Genomic DNA, 25394 nt, shown 5'->3' with positions numbered 1-25394 from the left:
TTTCCATGGTGAAAATCTCACTGCATCAAAATTGTATCTAGAATTTATAGTTTTCTATACTTTCTTACAGTGAGGGAGTATTCATGTGACTTGGGAACTACTGAACAGGCTTGGATTCTGAAACAAGTAATATGAAATGGTCACTGCAGCCTCCATTTCCTAGTGAAGATGGTGGAGTTTAATGGAGAGACACTGAGCTTCTAAGGTAACTGTGGCAGAGCATCAAGAAGTGACACCCTTATTGCAACATGTGGCCTGTTCCCCATGGTAGCGTTATAACTGACTGCCCTCCCCTCCAAGTTTGGAGGCTGTTCAGCCAGAAAGAGTGCCAAGTTTGTGATTATAACTTGGGCATTGTTTCTGCCTGAACAGCCTCCAAACTTGACTATCTGGCTCTCCCAGAGATTCTGTGCATTTCCCAATAGCTTTTAGTTATTATTATTATTTTTTTGCTTAAACTGACTAGACTGGGATCTGCTGTTTGCACTCAAAAACTCTTCAACAACCAAATTTGGTATAACTTGTACTTTCCTTTTACAGTGGCTGTAGTAATGGGGGATATGTCAAAACCATATTTTACTGGAAAGAATATTCAATATACTGAAACAAGACAGCTTCCTTAACCCAATCATAGTGTTAGATAACCACAAACTGAATTTAAGAAGTGTGCTTTGAGTATAATTATATGCATCTTGCAGGATGAATTTGAGGATTATCAGTAACATGTATAAAATCTTTGCCACAATCTGTGACATTTAATAGGCCTCAGTAAATGTTATGAATTATTTATTACATAATGTTAGATATATGTGCATGTTAGATGTTGATCAAATATTTATTTTATTTAATTCCCACTTGGCACTATTTTAGGTGCAGTGAACAATGCAGTCAAAAATCTCTGTTTTTTGAATTCACATTCTAATACATGAAGATTGAAAATAAATATGTCAAGCAAGTGAATACGCTTCATATTAAATTCTGACAATACCATGGAGAAAAAGCATGGGACGGGGGGTTAGAAGGGAAATATGAGAGAGGGTGGAAGAGGGTTACAATTTTAGATAGGGTATTCAGGGATGATTTCATTGAAAAAGTGATATTTGAGCACAGACCTGAAAGAGGGGTGAGCCATTATTGTGTATCTTTTTTTGTTTACTATACTTGTTTCTTGAATTATTTTCCTTTAACATTTAGTGCTTTCTGTTAGGGTATTCAATATGATTGATATGTGCAAATGTACAAGAGAGGAAAGAGTATTTCATGAAAAGGGTTAAATAAGAGCACAGGCTCTGTGGTGGGACCCCAGTGCCTCTGGAATGGTGTGTGCATGCAAAAGAGGAGAAAATTAGTCATGTAACTAGCCAGCCGGATTATGTATGCTTTAGAGGCCATTCGTATGACTTTGGCTTACTCAGAGTAAGATGGGAATAGGAGAGTGACCTGATCTGGCTTAAACATATAACCTGAATATACTTTTTAGCCCCTAAATTAGTGAGATATAAAAGCAAGAAAAAATAATTGTCTCCCATTCCTCCCTAAAGTGGTATTGATCAAATTAAGTATTCTTAGCACTCAGTTTTAAGAAAAGTATTACATGGTATATTGTAGAGTTGAAGCAAACTGAGACTTTCCTCCCTCACCTGAGTGTAAAACAAAATGATCAATTTCCGTAATAGTGCCCTCCTGTCCTCTAATCTCTCATCCTTAGTCCCACTCATTAGAAATAAAGCCCTATTTGTTATTGACTTAACTACTTTGTCTTGCTTAGGATGCAAAGATTAGTCATCAATTCTGGTTTCTTATTATAGTATCTAATGTTCATAAATTTACTTTTCATTGTCACTTCCTCATTCATCAATGTAAAATAATCTCAATAGAAATTTCATATACAAGGGACAGAGATCCTTTTAGTTACCTTGAGAAAAAGAGTTTGACAGAAGGTGCATATGGATAAGAACTGGTCCTGAGAAAGGTCCTGAGACCATTAGGTCCTGAGAAAGCTCCAAGGACTGGTATATCTGTGGACCTCTATGCCTCTCTTAGTTCATCTGTCCATTCTCTGTTGCCTTCTTCACTGTGGTGTATCTTTTTTGCTTTCCTTTTCTTTCAGCTTGCCAGTGCCCAACTTAATTAAACCTTGCAACTTCTTCTCCTTTTCATTGTGATTTGGAGCAAATTCATGTGAATGTGGTTGTAATTCCTGGCATAGAGCATGTAAATCACCACATCTTTTCAAGCTGCATGACATATGTAATAGGTTATTAGCCAGCGTGTTAATGAGTTGCACTTAGGGGAGTTGCCTTATTCTCTCTTCCCTTTAGTTGGGACAGAGGAATGAGTTCACATGATTAAAGAACATGGCCACTTAGAATGCATGTGCAGAATATTAATAAAATTAAAAGAAAAATAATAGTGCAGAATCCTTTTCAGGTCATGTCGACATTCCAAGGAATGATTAACATATTTCAATAAAAAGTATTTGTTTACATTTTAAGAGTCAAACTAGAAAATTTGAAATTTGCTTGAAGTGGAAATGTAGAAATGTATCATAACTCTTTATGACTATTAATTTAGTGCTGAACTTCTTAATAGCAGTAGAGTGACAAACCCCTGAGAAATATGTATCCAAACCTTCTGATGAGGGGCCAATGGGTAATTTTAAAAGGCAAATTCAATATATCTATTATTTTTATAATACAAACATCAGAAAGTAAGTTGACACAATCTTGGCTGGGGGGCTATGCAGAAGATAAATTAAGAATTTTAAAAGTGAGATTTCATAAAGTTCTGTTTTCACAGAGGCAAGATTTCTATTTTGCAGATGTCATTACTGTCTTTGTAGAAAATATCACTCCATAAACAACTAGAACTAATAAGTGAGTTTAATAATCCTGTATCCATAGGATATAAGAACAATATACAAAAGTGAGTCACTATTATATATCAGCTATGAATTCTGAATTTGAATATTACAATACAATTTGTAAAAGCAGACATGTGCATACAAACCCAAATAAATAGTCATGCGTATATCTAACAAAATAGGTGTAAAATATGTATGCTGAAAACTATAAAACACTAAGGAAAGAATTCAAAGAAAAACTAAATAGAGAAATATACCATGTTCCTTAATCCCAAGGAATAACAGAGTACAAATGCCATTTCTCCCCCAATTTAATCTATAGTCTCCATGCAATCTCTGCTGATATCCTACAAGCTTTTTTTTTTTTTACTGATTTAATAGACTGATTCTAAAATGTATATAGAAAGGCAAAGCAACTAGAATAGCCAAAACAACTTTGAAAAATAAAAACTGGAGGACTCAAATGACCTAATTTCTAGAAATGTTATAAAGCCATAGTAATCAAAACTATGGTATTGGAGAAAGGATACATAGATCATCAGAACAGAGCAGAGCATCCATAAATATGCACACATAAATATAGTCTACCAAAATTTACAATAGTGCGAAGACAATTCATTTGAGAAAGTAGTCTTTTCAACAAATGGTGATGATACAATTGGATGTCCATATGCATAAAATGAAACTTGATACACATTTTAAGTCTCGTACAAAAATAAGTCATGAACCTAAATGTAAAACATAAAACTACAACTTCTAGAGCAATGCTTTCAAGTGGGAGTAACTTTTGTCTCCCAGAGAAAATGTATAGAGACATTTTTGACTGTCAGTACTTGGGGGAGGAGTTCACTGGCATCTAGTGGGTGCAGACCAGGGATGCCACGGAATATCCCACAATGCACAGCACAGTCACTGTCACACACACACAAATGCCACTTTCTAGTCTGGATAAATATACTATGGTTATGTAAGTATCCCTTTTTAGAGGAGCAGAAACTTGGTAAAGGGTATATGGGAATGCTTTGTACTCCCTTTGCAACTCTTCAGGGCAATAGACTATACTTCAAAGTCTAACATTTAATAATTTCCTAATTTATTTCTGTGAAGGCATCATGTACTGTAACAGATGTATTCTGCTTTGATGTCTTGCAAAATCACTTTGATTCTTCAATTAAATTTATTAAATGTGTAAATATTGCCAGTCATGTATTATATGTTAAAAATTTGAGACCAATAAAATATTTTCAAATGTCTCCTCTTTGAAGAAGCTTTCCTGTTTCATCTAACCTAAAATATTACCTTTCTCCACCAATCTTTCTGATGTTCTCCCCATGGAACTTTTTTCTGACTGTTTTTCCTTTTCTAAGGTGTATGCTCCATGAAGGCAGGGACTTTGTTGTACCTCCAGGGCCAGAACTGGCACACCAGAGATGGATGCTATTTGTTGAGTGAATGAATTATATGTTTTTTGTTGCATCTTCCCAGTAAGTGGTCTTTATTCAAACGTTGCAGCTTCAGTAAACCCCTATTTGGCTGTGAACAGATTAGTCTCAATCCTAGTATTTAATTTACCACAAGTGAAAGTAACACCTTTCTCTTAAGCAGCAAGATGCATTAGTCTTTACAGTAAGATTTTTCATGGCAAAACAAAAACAAAAACAAAAACAAATCCATTCTTTTTCTTCCCTTTCTTTAGCTCTGGGGATGCCAGGCAAGAAGGAGATGATGGGGTAGATAATGGTTACTTTGTAATTTTCTGGAAGATCATGCTGGTTCTACTAGAAGACTTTTACCTACTTGATTGGATGCTCTTCAAACTGAACTCCTTCCATTTGTGATAGTATTTGGACCGTTTCCAGAATATGTTATAAGGTTTTCTTTCCAATTAAATTTTTAGGTTAAAGTTCTCATTTGAATCAGAAATATAAGAAAATTTGTTATAAGCCTTGAAGATAGAAATTGGCAAACCTATGTCCCCCTCCCAGAGGTAACAGGTGGTAGGTTATTAAGAGTTACTTGTTGAGCTGAGCAGTGGACGCACACATGAAGGAATGATCAGTTTTGCCTGGGATGGCTTCAGAAAGAATGAGACACTTAGATTGAAGAAAAAGAATAAATCAGTAATCAACAATAAACAACTAAATTTTAATGTTGCCACTTACCTTAATTTTCTTCATGTAAAATATGAATATGAAATTAGCTCACTTTTAGAACAGTAGCTGAAGTAACAATGACCTCTCCCCCACTTAGAAAATTGCTGCCTTATATAAAAAAATGCACTTCATTCTTACCACTTTTTATGTGAAGGATGCAAAGCAAACCCCAGATTATTCCCAAGACAAAATGATGATTTAGCACCTTTCTTAAATATTAACTTTATGGGTCTATGACTGCAAGTATTTTTATATTTAGACATAAAAAACTTTTAGAATTTGTAATTATCAATACACTTACTTATTTCATTGTCTTGTCCTATGATATTTCCATAGATTCTATTATTTGGTCAGAATGAAAGCTAAAAGATGTTTCACAACAAATGAAATTTCGAAATCAAGGAAAATTCTGCCATATAATCCTGAATGCACCCAGAATGCATGGTGCTTTTGAGTACATAAAGTTGTTGGGCCATATTGTCCTAAATTAGTTATGTTTTGTGGTCCTATCATACCCATCTTTAAGTAAATTATATTTTATTGTAGAAATGTGTTTTCTTGATGATTTAAATGGGTATTAATAACAGAATGGCACAATGCAGTTCCCGTAGACTTGCTAACTATCGTATGTCTAGCTTTTCCCCTTAGGAACTGAAGGGAAGACAAAGATCATAATTATTTTAGGGTAGATAAAACATTTCAAATGAACAGATTATTTAAATTGTATTTAAGATAAAGTACTAAGATGAATCTGGTCAAACAATAATGAATGATGCAGGCTTAAATGCTATCAACAACTAAGGGAACATATATTAATATTATCTAGAATTATCATGGAAGTCATAGCAATTGAGGAAAAGGAATTGAGATGCCCCTTGGACCTTAAGCAAGACTGGCGTAGAATTCGCAACATCATTCTAAGCAGTAAGAACATGATGAATGAAGATTGCACATACAGAACACCATAAAGATTATCTGACCTACAATACAAGATACGTGTTTCTAGAGAAATATTTATATGGCATGGTAGGGTTGACAAAATGTCCTTCTTAAGTTGGCTGTCAGTGAAAGTATGGCCTAAAGCAAATAAACTTTTCTAGTTCAGGTTTCCCATGGATCAATTTTAAGAAAATTATCTTAATCCTGAAAAGAGTATTTCCTTCAGCATATTACATGAAACCCTGTTTTAAAATACTTTTAACCAAAACCCTTTGTATAAAGCAGGATTCTCCTTGCTGTTATATTAGCTTTAATTCTATGAATTATATTAACCTTGTCTTAGATTAGGGTTTTTTAATGTAAAAATATGTTATATAATCAAATAAGTTTTAGAAATGCTATATCACTATTAATTTTTTTTTCGCAGCTACATGAATGAGTTTTCAGAGCCTTTAATATACTTACATGAATTGTGAACCTCCAAGAGAAAATTTAACTCACATAAAAAATAAGTATCTTCCCTCCTTATTTTTTTTTCTTTTTGTAGCAATGACAAGGATTAGCATTTCTTGGGACAAACTTTAGAAAATTCTGACTTAAAACATCTACATATATATTTAAAAGAAAATATTTATTGAGATAAGTCTCTAATTTTGGAGTAGATATACTTATACTCTCCCAAATCATTATTAGCCAACCTATCTTGCTAGTGGATAGGAAACAAAGAAAGGAAATGCAACAATAAATGTATGGGTAATTTTTCCAAACGTTTGGCACACAGTACAAGCTGAATACACTGTTTGAGTCCAATTTTCTCAAAAATTCAAATCTATAACAAGTGACAGAAACCAAGGAAGAAAATTTTAATAATGTTTTTAAACAAGCATTTAAAAAATATTGACCCTTATTTTGCCACAATCTCAGGGAGAATATATTTTTTTAACACTGTTCGGGAACATTATAGATAGCCTTGAAGGAAACATTTTCAAGGATAGTTTGAAGAGTTTACCTTTAGAAATGTAAATTTCCTCATTTATCTAACTAATGGTTTACCAATAGCTCCAGTAATCAGGGTAGAGATACACCACATGGTTGACCATGTTTTATGATGGAGGGAGCATAGCCTACTTAGAAAAGTCCATCTGAAGAAAGAAAGCTTGGTGAAGAGTCATTTGCTTCTAAAAAGAGTTAGTCAACTCATCTTTCTGGAGTTAACAGTGATAACCAAACAGAAAAAAATACTTGATTCAAAGTCCTGTTAATGAGGCAGTTCAGTAAATTGTACGGAAGTGTATACAATTCTATACAGCTTTCGCACCAGTGAGGGTGAAATGTCATATGGGTCAAGGAAAGTGAGAGAAGGCAGGAAGGTGTTACCAACACACACTGAGGGTGTCACCAGAGCATCCTCTGTAGATCAAATAAGGCCCATCAGCACGTAACTAGATGGTGATGAGGCTGAGAAAGAGCGTGAAGGATGTGAGTTCAGTGCAATGCAAACTGACAGCTATTTGTGGAGTTTGGCCTGCTTAGAATAGTATTTCCATTTCCCTTTATCAGTGAATGAAGACTGCAGACATTTCCAAACAGGCTTCTTTTAAAAGACTAAAATTTAACATAGAAGGTACTGTCTCATGTTGATTGTTGATAATAGGCTATTACAGGTCATACATTCAATGAAAGCAGAAAATCAAAGAGCAGTGTAGTATTAAAAATCGCAGCACACCAACATGGCACAAGTATACATATGTAACAAACCTGCACATTATGCACATGTACCCTAGAACTTAAAGTATAATAATAATAAAAAATAAATTTAAAAAAAACTCATCTTAAAAATTCTGTTGAGATTTATTAACTGAATCTGGCAGTGTTAATACATAGCTCATTTATTTTATCAAAGGAGAAATGTTATCCAAAGTAAGCAATTTGTAATACTGTATGAAAATATTTTATATACAGATATAGTGTCAAAATTAAATACACATATTTCATTAATTAAAAGGTAAACATATATTATTATCTTAAAAATATACCTCCCAAATTACAAAGTTACTTAGATAAGTTATAATCTATATAAATGACAAAGTAACTCATTACTAAGGTTTAACATCCTTAGACTAGGTGAATTTATTTTTTTTATTTTATTTTTTGAAATTATCCTTTTTTCATGTCAAAACATTTGCTATACCATTTATTGAAGGTACTGTGTTACACATTCATGATTAATTCAATCTCTTGAAATCTCTTTCAGGTATCTTGGACCTTATTATGCTGTTGCTTACTTAGGTATATGACTCTCTTATTCTCATGGGCATTATCCATATATCATTGTTAACCCTAAAACATCTCCAGCACAGAAGATGACAATTTTCACTCTAAATACAGTATAATAGATTCATAGTGAACCATAAAATTATTTTGACAGCAAAGCAATGTCAATTTTGAATCTTTGAAACCATTATATACTTCATAGATTTAATGTCTGGAAATATTTAAACAGGCTTAAAAAGTATTATTGCAACTGATACCTTACATGGATTGTCTTACAAAAATCAGTACAGAATTATACTGATTGATATATGTTCACATATGTAAGAAATAGTTTGTTGACTGGAGCATTCAGTTTCCATTGTTTGTATCCATCTTCTAGTAATACAGTATGCATTTCTCAATTGCTCTAATCCGTTTTGACCATGGTGCATTCAGTAACTTCTAGGAAGCATTCCACTCTGAAAAACTGCATAAGCAGATAGATTCTTGGAGGCTGCAACTAAAGTTCATGTTTCTATATTGCCACTCCATATTTTTCAGTGTTCTTTAGTGCCCATCAAAATTTTATTCCAACAAGTTTTTATCTTTTGTAGTAGTCTCTTTAGGAAACATGAGTCATTCAGTTTTTTCTGTTCCTTTAAAGATTTATTTTCTTCCTAGAGAATAGAGTTTTAAAAGTTTAAACTTCACATTTTTACAAAAATATATATTTTTAAATACTCAATTTTTCATCATATTACTTTATGCTGAAAAACTGGTGTAATGAAAAGGTAGAATTTTGTGTGACATTTTAAAGATGATGGTTTCTAACTACCCTTGTGATAAATGACACGTAGAAAATTCAAAGTTGGTGTGATTAAAGATGTAGGATTCTCCAAAGAGCTATATCAGCTGACCGCCAGTTTCACAGTTTAACAGTGGACATAATATACTGTTTAGAATTTCATGAGAAAGGTAATTGTAGATTACTCAGTTGAGTTTCTTTAATGTAGAAAAATGTATTTTTAATGGGAAGAATAATCAACATCGAAAATACTCAGATTATTTTGCCAAAGATAATTAATAAGGATATAGCTGATGGAGCTTGTACCCTAAGGTCTACTCCAACAATTAACTTCACTGGAATATGTCAGATGCCTGCCTCATAAGCTAGGTTTTAGCACCTGACAAGAATCTTAAAAAGGGCTACATGTACAACCTATAGGAAGAAAGAGATACTTGGCATGAACAGACATATAAAGGAGTAACTCCGTATAGACTCAGTTATATTTCTCTGAGTTCTCTGACCTGTGAGAATGGGAATACTGCAGGGTAGAGTAATTCTTCACTTAGACAACTACTAGTTAATCACAAATATAAAGCATACTAGTGACTTTTACTCCTTCCTAGACCAGGAGGTAATATCAGTTGTTTGTTTTACACTCTTTACAGTTGAGCCCAGACTTGAGGGTTAAAATCAACATAGTGTTTTCAACAATCACTGCTAAGTAAATGGATGTGCAAACAATATAAAAACTATTATAACTAGTTATTACAACTAGTTATTCGGTAACTAGATAATTTAGATAATAGGTTATTGGGTATTCTCTTAGTCATGTATTGTGCTCAGTGTTTTACATAATTTACTTCATTTTATTTGCTTAATCATCTTATGAACTTGATGATTTGAACTCATTTTACAGATGCAAAAACTGATCTGCAGGAAGATAAATAAGCTACTACCGTATATGTCAAGTAAATATAATAACTGAATCTTGAGCTCCTCTGTCCTATATTTAATTTGGCCACAAATTCAGATCTCTTTTTGTCATGTATTAGTAACACTAGCACATACTTTTTAAAGAATACATTTCAAAGATTAAACAACAGATCTCAAAGGGAAATATAAAGGCAAACTTTTCATATTATTTTCAATAAGGGGTCCTGGACAATTTTTTAAAGTACAAGTTGAAGTTGACTTGCCTAAGCAGATTTGAAATATATAGATGTGAAAATTTCATACTTTTCCTTCGACACGGAGAATAAGCATTCACTAAAAAGTAAAAAACAGGGAATCTTGGTTTTACCACTGCATCCTGGGAAAATAGTTGTTTTCTTTTCTTGTCTTTTTTTTGTTTGTTTTTTGTTTTGTTTTGTTTTTTGGTTTTTGTTTTGAGATGGAGTCCCACTCAATTGCCCAGGCTAGAGTGCAGTGGCACGATCTTGGCTCACTACAAACTCCGCCTCCTGGGTTCAAGCATTTCTCCTGCCTCAGCCTCCTGAGTAGCTGGGACTACATGCGTGCACCATGCCCAGCTAACTTTTGTATTTTTAGTAGAGACGGGGTTTCACCATGTTGGCCAGGATGGTCTTGATCTTTCCACCTCGTGACTCGCCCACCTCGGACTCCCAAAGTGCTGGGATTACAGGTGTGAGCCACCGCACCCAACCTTTCTTTTCTAAATTTCCTTTCCAAATTATCTTAGTCGAAAGCCTTCAGGGTGTTTATATTGTTTTTAGCTCCTGTATTAATTTCAGATGTTCCACTTTGCATGGAATCCGTAGAGTTTCCTAAATCTAAGTATACAGGCTCACTTTGCTTTTCTGAAAAGAATAAGGAATTTCCATGTTGCCACATAGCTATTGGTCAAATAATGGAAATGTAAAAGAAGAATCCATCACTTTTATGAACCAGGTGTGCTCATTTTTCCATGCCTCAACCTAATTAATATCTATATCATTTTAAAGTTTAGTCAAATCCAGTTAAGTATTCTGCCTTATTAAGTCATTCATAAATATTTTCCGTATTATTGTATAATTTATCTAATAATATCTAGTAGTATATGTATAAATATATGTTTATATACTATTACATATTATACTGTACTATCTACAATAATAAAAGAGGTATAAGATAAGTCCTTATTGTTTAATTTTTATTTCTTTACAAACTAACAGGGATGCTTTTTTTCTTCATGTATTTTTCATCTAGTTTATTTTCTCCTATATAAATTATTTATTTCTTTTACCTACTAGCTACAATATTTTAATGTTGCTGCTTCTAAAAAAAATCATGCTTTGGCATTTGCCCTAACAGCTTCTCTTTTAAAATAGTGGGTTTAAAAATGCAATATAAAGGACTCGAATTTTTGAGGGGCACCTCACTTCTCCTTTTATCAATGTTATGATAAATTATTTCAAAACCAGCTATAAGAAGGAAACAATTCAAGATGAAAAATTAGGAATTAAGTTGAGTGAAAAGTTGATGAACCATAAGGAAAATTATACAATTATTCTCACCAAACTCTTTGTTGGTTGGGGTTCACCCAGGGCAGCTGGTTTTCTTCCTTTAACCTTAAAAACAAAGTCACATTTATGATATTGAATATTTCTTCATTGCTCCTCCAATTGTTTGTAATTGCTAATTTTCATATTGCCTTCAGCTCATCTAATCTATTTGAGACTCTACTTTAAATTTCTTATTGTTAAGAAAGTAAAACACTAATATGATTTAGAAATGGAATGTCAGGGTAAAGGAAGAAGCAAGAGAGTTCAATCTTCTGAACACCCAGAATCCATAATTTTGTAGGTATGCCTAGCACTGTGAAAAATTAACATAGTAGGGTATACTAGCAGAGATAAAACTTGAATTTTAATCAATATAAAAATAAAGTTAACAATAAATTGTTAAATCCTGGCCATACATTTTATTAAGCTTCACTTATCAGAAACAAAATGAAATAAAACAATAGTAAAAAGCGTGTAGCATGCCTGGCTCATGAAGAAAATTCAGTGTAGCTGATTGCTTTAACATCTTGCCTTGTTATTTCAAGAAAAGGGTAACTGGTATCAAGTTAATCAATGTTGTAAAATAATTTAATTTTAAATTATTTGCATATTTTCTTTCTCTACGGTTAGTTAATTTTGGAACATGATGATCCATACAAAGCTCAACACATAAGAGAAAGAATCACAAATATATAACATACCTAAGACCTTTACCCCTTCCTAGACCAAGAGGTGATATCAGTTGTCTGTTTTACACTTTTTTCAGTTGAACCAAGAGTGGAGGCTTATAATCAACATAGTATTTTCAACAGTCACAACTAATTAATTGGATGAACAAGCAACATACAACCTATTTGCATTAGACAGTACTTTGAAATAACTATAAGTAGGAATGAAGAAATGGTAGACTAGAGTAGGAAGTCTTCATGAATCTTGAGCTTAACCTTGAAGGCATAGAACAAAATAGATCCAATTTATAGAAAAAGAAAAGTAGAAATGCTCTCTAGGGGACAAACGTAAGGACCCAGGTTTGGAAATGAGCTTGGCAAATCCAGCACACTAAGAGGAGACTGGCTTCCATCGAGTACATAAAGCAATGATAAATGAGGCTGTCCAAGTTATATAATAGACAATCTACATTTTTATCACATCAATAGGGTTCAAAGATAATCTTACCATTTTACCTTCCATGGGAAACTACTAGTGCTCAAACAAAACAAAATTATTTTTTAAGTCATAAAAATGTTATTTAAGAAAACATTTAAAACCATAAAATAACCTTTTGATTTTGTGTGGCAGCTGGTAAAAATCCATAAAGAGGTAAATAATACAAATAAAATAAAACATTGTATTAAATATTGAAAACTTTTTAGTACTAAGCACTTTACATGTGTTATGCCATTTAATCCTTTCAAATCCTACAATATAGATATTATGTTTTTCTGCATTTCGTAGATAAGGAAACTGCTGTCCAGTCTCTAGATGATGTCTTTCATATTTGGTTTTGTTGTTTTAGTTCATAACCACTAGTAGAAATGTAGGAAAATATTAGCCCTATTTGTATCAAAATTATTTAAAGAAGGGGAAATTGTTGGACATATATATGTCTAGTTTAAGCATAAAAAGATATTTGTTAAATACATTTGATTTCCTTTTTTATTCACTAGGAGTTCTTATAAATGTGTACATATATGGATTAAAGCTATTAATGAGTTTTAGATATAGAAATTTACCATTCTCCACCCAATATATCACCCTAGTATCCTTGGAAGTTATTATGGCAATGAAGCATTTATTTATTTATTTTTTACTCCCCTTTCACAAACAATTCACTCTAGCCAAGATATAAACAAGTATTTCCAAACCGAGCCTTTCCTCTTCTAGGATTGAGTAAATATACTTCAACTTTAGATGATAATAAACACTTAGGATTCTATGATAATGGATATAATCACCAGAGAATAGTGGTATCTTGGCACAGGAGTAGTTAATATTTTCATTCAAAGTAAATAGTCCTTAGCTTACCTTGCCGGTGCAGTTCAACAGTATTGTTGTGCCTTCTGAAACTTTTAATAAGTGGAGATCAAAATCACCAGTGCTATTCATTTTAAGAAATTGCCTCAACTTGCGAGCAGCACGGAATAAAAACATACCTTCCTATTATAAGAAAAAGTCAGAAGGGCCATGGTTCAAATAAAGTATTAATAAATGATAAGCTTTCTTAAGGAGCCTAGAGCTTGAGCTGTATTGGTAGATAATGCCCCACCTCCACCCCAGCTTTCTATTCCAGTTAATCATGTGACTGACAAGTAACAGAACTAAAACTGTTTGACTCCTGGGTGACAGCAAGAAGTTCTTGGAACTTGGTTTAATGATTATCTTGACTTTTAAAGTTTGTTTTCTCTATAATGCTTGTGTGATCTTATCGCTTATATGTGAATATATTACAAGATTATTCAATTTTAAACATGATAGCTGAAGGAGAAGGCTTCTGGAAGCAACAATATATTATAAGAGGTATGTGTGGTTTTTTCTTATTATTTCTTGCATCTTTTGAGCTATGGATGTATAGCTGATAATAAGAAAATAAAGGACTGTAGTCACCTAAAACGTAAGTTTTGCAGTTATTTAAATTAAGATATTTTTTAAAAAGAATTTATGGTTTTGAGATGCCATGAGGCTAACTTAGCTACTGTGAGTTTTTAAAAGACTATGAAATAGCACACCCATTTCTGTAAGGAGAAATGACATAAACTCTTTAGGTTTTGTCAAGTGTAATATTATACCAACTAGATGTCGTAATCATTTAGAGATAAGCAAATACTGACAGAAAAATTTTCAAGATGCTTCCGACTAAATTATACCAATGACTTATATTTGTATGTGTGCAAGCAATCACATTAACAAGTATTTTTCTGTATAAGAACTTTTAGAGGCCGGGCACGGTGGCTCACGCCTATAATCCCAGCGCTTTGGGAGGCCGACGCAGGCTAATCACTAGGTCAGGAGATCAAGAAACCCTGTCTCCACTAAAAATACAAAATTAGCTGGGTGTGGTGGTGCATGCCTGTAGACCCAGTTACTCGAGAGAATCGCTTGAACCCAGGAGGCGGAGGTTACAGTGAGCCGAGATTGCCCACTACACTCCAGTCTGGCAACAGAGCGAGACTCCGCCTCCAAAAAAAAAAAAAAAAAGAAACAAAGAAATTTAGAAATAAGAGATAGGTGTGTCTTTGAATTTGACAACTCTAGTATTTTCAAGGTAAAAAAATAGAATGATTAAACAGAAAGAAAACTTGTTATCTAGTAAGCACAGGGCTATTTGTAAAATTGGACCATAGTATGATCTAATCAATGGGAATTATGTGGTCAGACTGCAAATATTAATAGTATTCATATAATTCTCTAACAGAGGCACAAAAAATATAAGCTTCTATAAAATCAAGCTTGAATGACAAACTCCAAATAATTATCATTACCTTATTATCATCACATAGATGTCTTTTAAAAAAGTTAAATTCATTATTCAGGCAATTGCTACCAATTTCTTTCATGCTGTCCTGTAATAAATAACATAAAATAATGAGGTTAAAACTGAGTACTTTTCTAATATCTTATAATTATAAAAATAATAATCTTATAATATCTGGTATTTATATGTGCATTTTAAGGAAAATAACTTGCCTGGCTCAGCTGACTAAGCATGAGGAATAGTTTCCTATAGTTGAAGGATAAATAAGTGTATACAAAAATTCTTCCATATTTAGAGCCCCTCCCAGATCCCATAATTGAATTCCAGAATTCACTAAGAGAATCTGGCTCATCTAGGGAAATAAAAGTATCTATTTTTAAAGTTATGCTATATAGACAAAGTATTATAAAATGTGAAGTCATTAAGTTGAGATGAATTTAAGAGGTTATTCAGTCAAATTTCCTCCCATCAACAAACAACAAGAAAAGGAATTTATATTAGAATTAAGGGATCCATACAAAGCTCAACACATAAGAGAAAGAATCACAAATATATGACATACCTAAGACCTTTACTACTTCCTAGCCAAGAAGATTTCAGTTGTATGTTTTACACTCTTTTCAGTTGAGCTGAGACTGCAGGCTTATAATCAACATAGTATTTTCAACAGTCAACTAATTAATTGGATGTGCAAGGAATATAAAACCTATCTGCATTAGACAGTACTTTGAAATTGACAGTGAGAATTAAGGTTGAAATTTATTCACAACATTTTTAGCAATGCAATTTTCTGGGATGGTTAAGGTAGAATTTTCCTGAGACACGGTGTAATTGCATGTGTGTGTATTATAAACATAGGAGTGGGAAAGCAGACTGGTATGTGCTCTTTTTTTTTTTTTTTTTCATTTATAAGGAATGTAGTAGAAGAAGGTAGAGATTACCTAAATCAATAATTTAGTTGATATTAGGAAAAACTTCCTAAGGTTTCAGATTTTCGTATGCACCGGATTGGACTAACTCTGTCCAGCAAACTAGCAATTCCATGCTATCAGAGCTTCTAGGACTAAAAGCAATCTTAGCCTACATAATGTCTCCAGAGAAACAGGATAAGAAGTGGAGCAATGGCAGGATTTAGTCATGGGCTTTGAATCCTCATCTGCCTCTCAGAAAAGTGTTCATTACTCTTTTTTTTTTTTTTTTTTTTTTTTTTTGAGACAGAGTCTCGCTTAGTCGCCCAGGCTGGAGTGCAGTGGCGCGATCTCGGCTCACTGCAAGCTCCGCCTCCCGGGTTCACGCCATTCTCCTGCCTCAGCCTCCCGAGTAGCTGGGACTACAGGCGCCCGCCGCCTCGCCCGGCTAATTTTTTGCATTTTTAGTAGAGACGGGGTTTCACAGTGTTAGCCAGGATGGTCTCGATCTCCTGACCTTGTGATCCGCCCGCCTCGGCCTCCCAAAGTGCTGGGATTACAGGCGTGAGCCACCGCGCCCGGCTCATTACTCTTATCTCCTGTGAAAAGCATGATGATGTCTGGGTTTACCCTGATTTTAAAATGTATATACTATCAGTTTTATCTAGAAGAAGTGTCTGAATACATACATCTCAAGTGTAAAAGATACATTTTCAATAACTATCTTCACATTGCCATTGTACATATTCCTGAAAATGTAGTGGATAATTAATATTTGCCTATTAAGTTATTTTCATGTTGACTTCCCCTTACCCAAAGGACAACAACTCATACATATTTTTTTCTTTGATAAAACATAGAGTTTTTAATTTTTACCATGTCATCCTTCAAAAAAGAAGTTGAAATATGTGCAGCTACTCTATATGATATCTTCCAATTCACCAAAAATATCATGAGAGACAATATGTCACATAATGAATGCCAATTTCTTGAAACATTTTAGCAAATTGCATGACACACGAATATTTAAAAAGCCATATTGGTTAGGTGGCTGTTCTAGGTTATTAATAAAACTTATTTTTGGCAGATCCACAGAAAGATAATGTTATACCAGTTGATTTTTTTTTTACCTAATGCTTGATACAGAATGTAAATGTGTTACTATAGCCTTAAAAAGTTGACTCCTATAGAGGTCACAGTTATTCATCGACCTTAGTACATTTTATTAATGCATCCGGTATAGATCTATATGACTGCCAATTACTGTTGCTTTCTAAAATACTCTTCATTCATGCCCAGTCAGAAGAATGGCTCAGAGTAAGAATTACAGATACATGGTGTTGGAAAGAAACTTAAATGGCCATCTTTTGATTTAACAAAGAATAGAATTACTTGACCAAAGTCACAATAATTGTTTATTATTCACATGTCACATATGTCCAGATGCAAATAAGAAATCACAGCTGGGCACGGTGGCTCACGCTTGTAATCCTAGCACTTCGGGAGGCCAAGGCGGGTAGTTCGCGAGGTCAGTAGTCCGAGACCAGCCTGGCCAACATTGTGAAACCCCATCCCTACTAAAAATTTAAAAAAAAAAAAAAAAAAAAAAAAAAATTAGCTGGGTTTGTTGGCACATGCCTGTAATCTCAGCTACTTGGGAGGCTGAAGCAGGAGAATCGCTTGAACCCAGGAGGCGGAACTTGCAGTGAGCCAAGATCACACCACTGCACTCCAGCCTGGGCAACAGAGCAAGACTCTGTCTCAGAATAAAAAAAAGAAACAAATCATATATCACATATGTCAAGATGCACATAAACAAATTTCTTCAAAAATTTTATGACTGTGGAAAATCAAAAGAGAAAAGCCAGGATTATAAGACTGAACTGCAGTATTTTCTAGTACAAAACATGACATTGCCTAAGTTCTTTTTTTTAGGTGAAGTTATTTATTTATTTATTTATTTATTTATTTATTTATTTATTTGAGACGGAGTCTCGCTCTGCTGCCCAGGCTAGAGTGCAGTGGCCGGATCTCAGCTCACTGCAAGCTCCGCCTCCCGGGTTTACGCCATTCTCCTGCCTCAGCCTCTCGAGTAGCTGGAACTACAGGCGCCGGCCACCTCGCCCGGCTAGTTTTTTGTATTTTTTAGTAGAGACGGGGTTTCATCGTGTTAGCCAGGATGGTCTCGATCTCCTGACCTCGTGATTCGCCCGTCTCGGCCTCCCAAAGCGCTGGGATTACAGGCTTGAGCCACCGCGCCCGGCCGAAACCTAGTATCCATTAGTTGTTTTTTGATCCTCTCCCTCTTCCTACCATCCATCCTCTAAAAGGTCCCTGTGTGTATTGTTCCCCTGTGTGTGTCCATGTGTTCTCATCATTTAGCTGCCACTTATAAGTGAGAAAATGTGGTATTTGGTTTTCTGTTCCTGTAGTAGTTTGCTAAGGATAATGGCCTCCAGCTCCATCCATGTCCCTGCAAAGGACATGTTCTCATTGATCTCATTCTTTTATATGGTTGCATAGTGTTCCATGGTGTATATGTACCACATTTTCTTTATCCAGTCTGTTATTGATGGTCATTTAGGTTGATTCCATGTCTTTGCCATTATGAATAGTGCTGCAATGAACATACACGTGCATGTGTCTTTAAAACGGAATGATTTATATTCCTTTGGGTATATGCCCAGTAATGGGACTGCTGAGTCGAATGGTATATCTGTCTTTAGGTCTTTGAGAAATTGCCGTACCATCTTCCACAATGGCTGAACTGATTTACATTCCCACCAACAGTGTATAAGCATTCCCTTTTCTTCACGACCTTGCCAGCATGTTATTTTTTGACTTTTTAATTATAGCCATTCTGACTGGTGTGATATGGTATTCCATATTTCTTGGAGGTTGTGTTCATTCCTTCTCATTCCTTTTTCTCTACTCCTGTCTGCCCGCCATATTTCATAAAGTCAGTCTTCAAGCTCTGAAATTCTTTCCTCTGTTTGGTCTATTCTACTATTAATACTTGTGATTTTATTATGAAATTCTTGTAGTGTGTTTTTCAGCCCTATCAGGAGGATTAAGTTCTTCTCTATACTGGCTATTCTGAACCCTTACTGGAGAGGTAATGAGGTCAGTTGGAGGAAAGAGGGCACTCAGGCTTTTTGAGGTTTCAGCATTCTTGCTCTGATTCTTTCTCATTTCTGTGAGCTTATCTAATCTACCTTCAATGTTCGATGTTGCTTACCTTTGGATTTTTTTTTTTTCTTTTTTTTCCTGGCACAATTCAGCCACTTTACCATAGGGATGCTGTGGTTTGCGGGGGGGTGTACTCCAGTCCCTAGTTGCCTTGGATTTTTCAGTAGCTGAAGGTATCACCAATGAAGGCTGCAGAACAGTAAAGATGGCAGCCTGCCACTTCTTCTAGAAGCTCTGGCCCAGGGAGGTACGAACCTGTTGCCCGGTGGAATGCACCTGCAGGAGGTGGCTGGAGATCCTGGTTGGGAGGTCTTGCCCAGTCAGGAGGAAGAGGATCAGGACCCACTTATAGAAGAAGTCTGGCCATGCTTTTGTAGAGGAGCTGTGCAGTGCTGGGGTAACGCTTCACTCCTGTTGGCTTGGGCTCTCCAAAGCCTGCAGGCTGGACAGGCTCAGTACCCAAATAGCAGAGATGGCAGCCCACCCCTCCCTCTGGGACCTCTGTCCCAGGCAGTTTTCAGATCTCTGTAGGCCAGAGAACACCGGCGGGGATGGCTGGAGGCCCTGCTTGGGAGGTCTTGCCCAATAAGGAGGGATGACTCAGGGACCTGAGTCTGACCACGTGTTGGTCAGAGCAGTTGTGCTGTGTTGGGGGATCCCTTCTGCCCCTGATCGGTTTGCACTCTTCAAAGCCTGCAGGCTGAAAAAGATCACTCACCCAAACAGTGAAGATGGTGGCCTGCCCCCTCCCTGGGAACTCTGTCCCAGGTAGGCACAACACTGCTGCTGGTGGCTGGCTGGAATTCCAAGCCAATGTGTCTTATCCTTTGAGGCACCATGGAAGTGGGGCTCACAGACCATTGCTCCTTGGACCCTGGATTCCGCCTCTTTCCTAAGGGTATGCACACAGATCTAATATCCTGCTTTTCTGGAGATGCAGTTACTTTTGCCGGGAAGCCTGGAGCTGGAATATCTACAGTTCCTGTTCTCCAACATGTGCCTGAGCAGCTGCTCTGCCAAGACTCCCATATCTCTGTGCGTTAGACTGAAAGCCCTGGTGGAGTGGGTTCAAGAGGGGATCTCCCAACTCGAGGTTGCAAAGATCCGTGGGAAGAGTGTAGTTTCCGGGTCACATATTCACTCACCACTTCTCTGGGCAGGGGAGGTTCACCTGGCTGGGTGTTGTGCCCAGGTGGGCTGTCGTCCTGACTTTCTTTTCTACGTTCACCAGGGGTCAAGTTGTTTCCTTGATTAATCCCAATGCGAGAACTTGTACGTTTCAACTGAAGGTGCTGTATTTACTTGCCCTTTTGTTCCTCTTTGTGAGAACCACTCACACTAGCTACTTCTAGTTGGCCATCTTGGCCACTTCCCAACTCTTTTTCTTTCAAGTTCTTCAAATACATAATATTCTTTACATTTATAGAATTAGATCTTCAATTTCAGCATAGTTTTCTTCTATCTTTGAATTTTTAAATTACATTTTAAGTCTGTTCTTTAGAAACACTAATTACATAAAAAATGAATCTTCTATTGAACTTTTTCTTTTCGCGTGTGTAGGTACTCACATATATACACACACACACACAATTTCATTTTGCATGGTTTTACTCATCCTGTCTTTCATACGCCTGTTTTAATGGAGTATTCATTTCCGGTTTTTATTTTAGTCTCTATATTTCCCCTAATTCCAAAGAACATTAGTTTCTTTCTGGTTTCTTTCATACTATATTGTTTTTAGCTGTTTTTACTTTGGTTTCTTAGAGACTTCACATTTTCCATTGCTTTCATGGATAATTAAACTGTGGTCTTAATACTTCATTTTCCTTTTGCCTATTTTTGTGTTAATTCATTTGTTCATTTATTTTGCTAGTATCAGTGCATAATGTTCCTTTTAAATTTTCTGATTATTTTTGAGGGGATGCTAAAGTAGAGTAGATTATTGTTCAGCCAATATTTAACATCTAACCTCACCAAATAAGAGGATGTATTCATTCCATATGGCTGACATAACAAATTACCAAAACCTTGGAGACTTAGAACAATAAAAACTTATTATCTCACATTTCTAGAGGTTCTGGTAGAGCACGCATTGTTTGCCTCTTCCGTCTTCTGTTGTCTGCCAGCATTCCTTAGTGTTTCTTGGCTTGTCGCCTCATGGCTCCAGTCTCTGCCTCCATCTTCACATCACCTTCTTTGTGTGGGTGTCAAGTCTCCTCCTGCTTTTCTCTTAGAAGGAACTCGTGATAGCATTTAGGGTCCACCAAGATAATCCAAAATAAACTTATCACACCAATATTCTTAATTCAGTCACATCTGTAGACTTCTTTACCTTATACATTTCCAGAGATTAGAGTTTTTTTTATCTGAGTGGCCATTATTTAATCTGCTATAGAGAAGTATGTTCCTCTGTCCATTAATGTTGCATTTGTCCAAAAGACATGTGGTAAGAAATTGATGCTTTCTGTATAGTTTCTGTGAGACAAGAATTTGGAAGCTGCTTAACTGGGAGCTTCTGGTTCTGCATCTTCCATGAGGAGGTAGTCAAGATGTTGGTCATGTCTGTAGTAACCTGGACTTCATCAGAACTAGAGGATCTATTCCCAAGATGACCCATTCATGTAGTTATTGGCAGAATGCCTCAATTTCTCACCACATGAGCTTCTCCACAGGCTTTCTTCAATATCCTTCCAAGATAGTTGCTGACTTTCCCACAAGTATCAATGTAAGAGAAAGCAAGGAGGAAGCAATGTCTTTTATTACATGGAAGTCACACACTGCCATTTCCACATTATTCAATTGCCTTGCAGCGAGTCACTAATTCCAATCCACACTCAAGAGGAGGGAATTTAAGCTGTACCTCTTGTAAGGTGGAGTATCAGATAATTTGTGGGCATATGTTAAAACTCCCACACAGCTGCTCCTTTCATCTTATGACCTAGAATGAAACATGTGGAGGTAATCAAACTCAGATAAACTGTATACCTGTGAACCTAAGGTAAATGCATATTACTGTATGCCTTTCTCTCTTTCTGTGTGTGTATGTGTTTGTAGCAAAAACTGACTGATAGAGAACTATTGCTTTTTAGATCAACTAATTTTCCAAAAATAAAGGTGGAAAAGGGCAAAAGTAATGAAATGAAACAGCTGTTCATTCTTATCCTATTTCTGTATTCTCTGTCACAGGACAGTTTTCTTCTTAATTTTTTCATATTTATCTTTTCAGGAGAGAAAGTCAATATGGTTCACAGTTACTCTTCATGGTCACATGTGTTAGAGCTAGCAAACTAATGTCTTATTATTGCTCATAGCTGATTGCTGCTTCCTTTATGTTCTTTTTTCCTTCTTTTTGTAGGGCTGGTTCTAAGGATTGGAAAGTTTTGGCATAGACTATATTCAGTCTCATGTCTCTTGTTATAAATGAACTTGGTCCCTATAGAAATATACCTCATTGCCTTTTTTTTTTTTTTTTTTTTTTTGAGATGGGGTCTGTCGCTCAGGCTGGAATGCAGTGGCACAGTCTCAGCTCGCTGCAACCTCTGCCTCCTGGGTTCAAGCGATTCTCCTGCCTCAGCTTCCTGAGTAACTGGATTCCAGGCATGCACCACCACAGCCCATAATTTTTGTATTTTTAATAGAGACTGGGTTTCGCCATGTTGGCCAGGCTGGTCTCAAACTCCTGACCTCAAGTATAGTAGAAATAATTTTCATTTCTGATCATCACTATGACAACCTATCCATGGCCTTGTGCCATCTGAAGCCTTGTTTAGGGGGACTTTTAAAATGTGCTGCTTATTTTTTAGAAAATCTACTCTGTATGAAATTTGAAAAAGGCATATGTTGTTCCTGGAATTCTATTTCATTTGCTGCAATTTTTGCCATTTGTCAAGTAGCTTAGCAGATTATAGTATGACTTAATAGTTAATTCTTAGTTTAAATTAAAGTCATTTATTCTTTGATCAAATACTTTAGCACTTACCATGTGCCATTTAGTATTAGGAATACAACAGGGATCAAAATCATACATGGCTCCTTCCCTCAAGAAGTTTACTATTTGGTGGCAAAAACATTAATCCAATAACAGCAATCAATTCTCAACTTGATAACTGTTATAAATACAAGATATATGCTGCCATGAAGCCTATACAAGAAGATTTTACTTAAAAACCTCAATGAATACTTCCCAGAGGAGGATACTTCACAGGAGATCTCAATCATTAGTACCCTAGGGAAAAGGGGGATTCAATAGCAAACAATATAGGTGACTACTTTGAAGAGGGCGGGAACATGGCCTGTATGTGGCTAGAAAGAAGAGAGCAAGGGAAAGTAGGAATATAGCTGAGAGAGGAAGAGACAGAACTGGTTCAACATAAAGCAAGGGCTGGAAGAGATCAAATTATGTGTGGCCTTAAGGATATTTTAAGAAGTTTTGTGTCAATCCTAAAAGCAATAATTAACGTATTTCTTCTTACAAATGTGGGAATAGCTTTCCTGGTTTACTTTTTTCAATGATCATATTAACAACCACATGCCAGATGGTTTGGAGAGAGGTTCAAGAAAGTATATGGGTGAATCTTTATGAGGCTATTACATAGTCAGTGCTTAAGATAATGGTTTATTGCACTTGATGGTAACAGAGAATCTTGAAATATGTGAATATATTTGAGAAATAGGAAGCAAATTTAATGTGATTTGAAAATAAAAATTAAGCAGGATGGACATATCAAGGATCATTCCTGACTTGTCTGGTGTTTACAACAAAAGAGTCAGATGCTCCTTGACTTAAATGGGTTTACATTCCAATAAGCCCATTGGAAATTCAAAGATTATAAGTCTAACTATGGTAAGCTGGTTATCATTAGTATTGTGTTGCCATTGAGACAGGAAATAGAAGAAGAGGTGGAGTGTATAGATCACGTGTTAGGTTTTAAACAGATGATGTTTGAGCTGACTTTCAAAGATTCAGGAACAGGTAATAGACAAATAGTGAAGCCAGAGAGTTAGACAGAAAGCCAAGAGAATAGATCGTTTTGAGGAAGTGGTGGTCCACAGTAAATGCCAATTCAACGGTCAGGTAACTTGAGTCTTGTTCAAAATTTATCTACATAAAGAAAACAAGCTAAAGTAGAAAAGAAAGCTAATAATGGAATGGTAAAATAGATGATGGAAAATAAAATAAAATATTAAGCAGATATATTTGTTTTCAGGTAATGTTTATAAACAAGTGATGAATCTATAATAAAACATTAAGAGGAAAAGGTACTATGTAGAAGCCTATATTTAAATGTGAATGCATATGTAGACACTTGAACACACTTATCTAGCAGAAGCTTTTTAACTTTCATTTAACTGACTTTCTGGATGATCAATAGTTTCTATTCCTTCTGTCAAAACATATTGACTAATGCTCAGAGAACAATGAAGACTCCAGACTAGTAGTTTAGTTTCTTATGTGCTCGTGTATATTTTTTTCCATCATTTCAGCTGCTTTTTACTAACTCAATTCCTTAACACTAAGTTATACTTAGCATTTAATTATAATACTTAATACTATATAAATCAATAAAATATTAGTATAAAAATAGTTCTTTTGAGAACTTCTACTTTTCAGTTTGGTATGTAGGAAGCTTAGAAATTGCCAATCCATACTTACAAGTAAAAAAGCTAAACCCATTAAAAAAAAAACAACTCTTCTTAGATCAGAGAAGTGAAGTCACAGGGCAAACCACTGCCCTGAAGTTGGAGAGACAGAGAGGACCCCCAAATTAGAGAAACAGAACCACAACTTACTGAAGCAGAGATCCATGAGCAGAAATCTGCATAGCAACCATTGTGGGGGTAGAAAAAATTAAACTGTAGTTGGCAAATTGCTGAAGGCTCAGTGTGAAACAACTTTGAGAATTAAAAACTCCAAAGGTACCCAGTCATAGTGGGGGGCTACACACTTTTATGAGTTTGACCTTTAGGAGCTCTATCTACTAGGTCCTCATGGTAAATATCAGATGAGAAAGTCCTCTTGTGCTTTTGGTAGGAGGAGTGGAAAAAACTACTATAAAATCAGCCAGAGGTGGGAGGATCACTTGAGCCCAGGAGTTTGAGATCAGCCTGGAGAACACAGTGAGATCCTATCTTTACAAATAATTACAAAAAATCAGACAGGCATGGTGGCACATGCCGATGGTCCCAGCTACTCAGGTTGAGGTAGGAGCATCACTTGAACCCAGGAGGTAAAGGCTGCAGTGAGCCATGATTTATATCACTGCATTCCAGCCTGGGTGACAGTAAGACCCTGTCTCAAAAAAATAATAATAATTTCTAAAAAGCTGAAT

The 25394-nt window shown here is 35.5% G+C and overlaps 1 protein-coding gene across 1 annotated transcript in view; it reads right to left on the bottom strand.

Annotated features, from left to right (window-relative positions):
* Positions 1-335: 335 nt before the first annotated feature.
* LOC105483548 (interleukin 7) overlaps positions 336-25394 on the bottom strand; it is a 69286-nt gene continuing 44227 nt past the window's right edge. The window contains exons 3-6 of the mRNA XM_011744427.3: positions 14976-15056; positions 13522-13653; positions 11509-11562; positions 336-8885 (exon numbers count right to left, since the gene is read on the bottom strand). Coding sequence (XP_011742729.1) covers positions 8766-8885; positions 11509-11562; positions 13522-13653; positions 14976-15056 — 387 coding nt within the window. The 3' untranslated portion in view covers positions 336-8765. The remainder of the gene's footprint in view (positions 8886-11508; positions 11563-13521; positions 13654-14975; positions 15057-25394) is intronic.

Source organism: Macaca nemestrina, chromosome 8, assembly GCF_043159975.1.
Source record: "Macaca nemestrina isolate mMacNem1 chromosome 8, mMacNem.hap1, whole genome shotgun sequence".
Lineage (NCBI taxonomy): Eukaryota > Metazoa > Chordata > Mammalia > Primates > Cercopithecidae > Macaca > Macaca nemestrina.
Note: the sequence above shows the minus strand (reverse complement) of the source record. Positions and strands in the feature narration are given on the sequence as shown.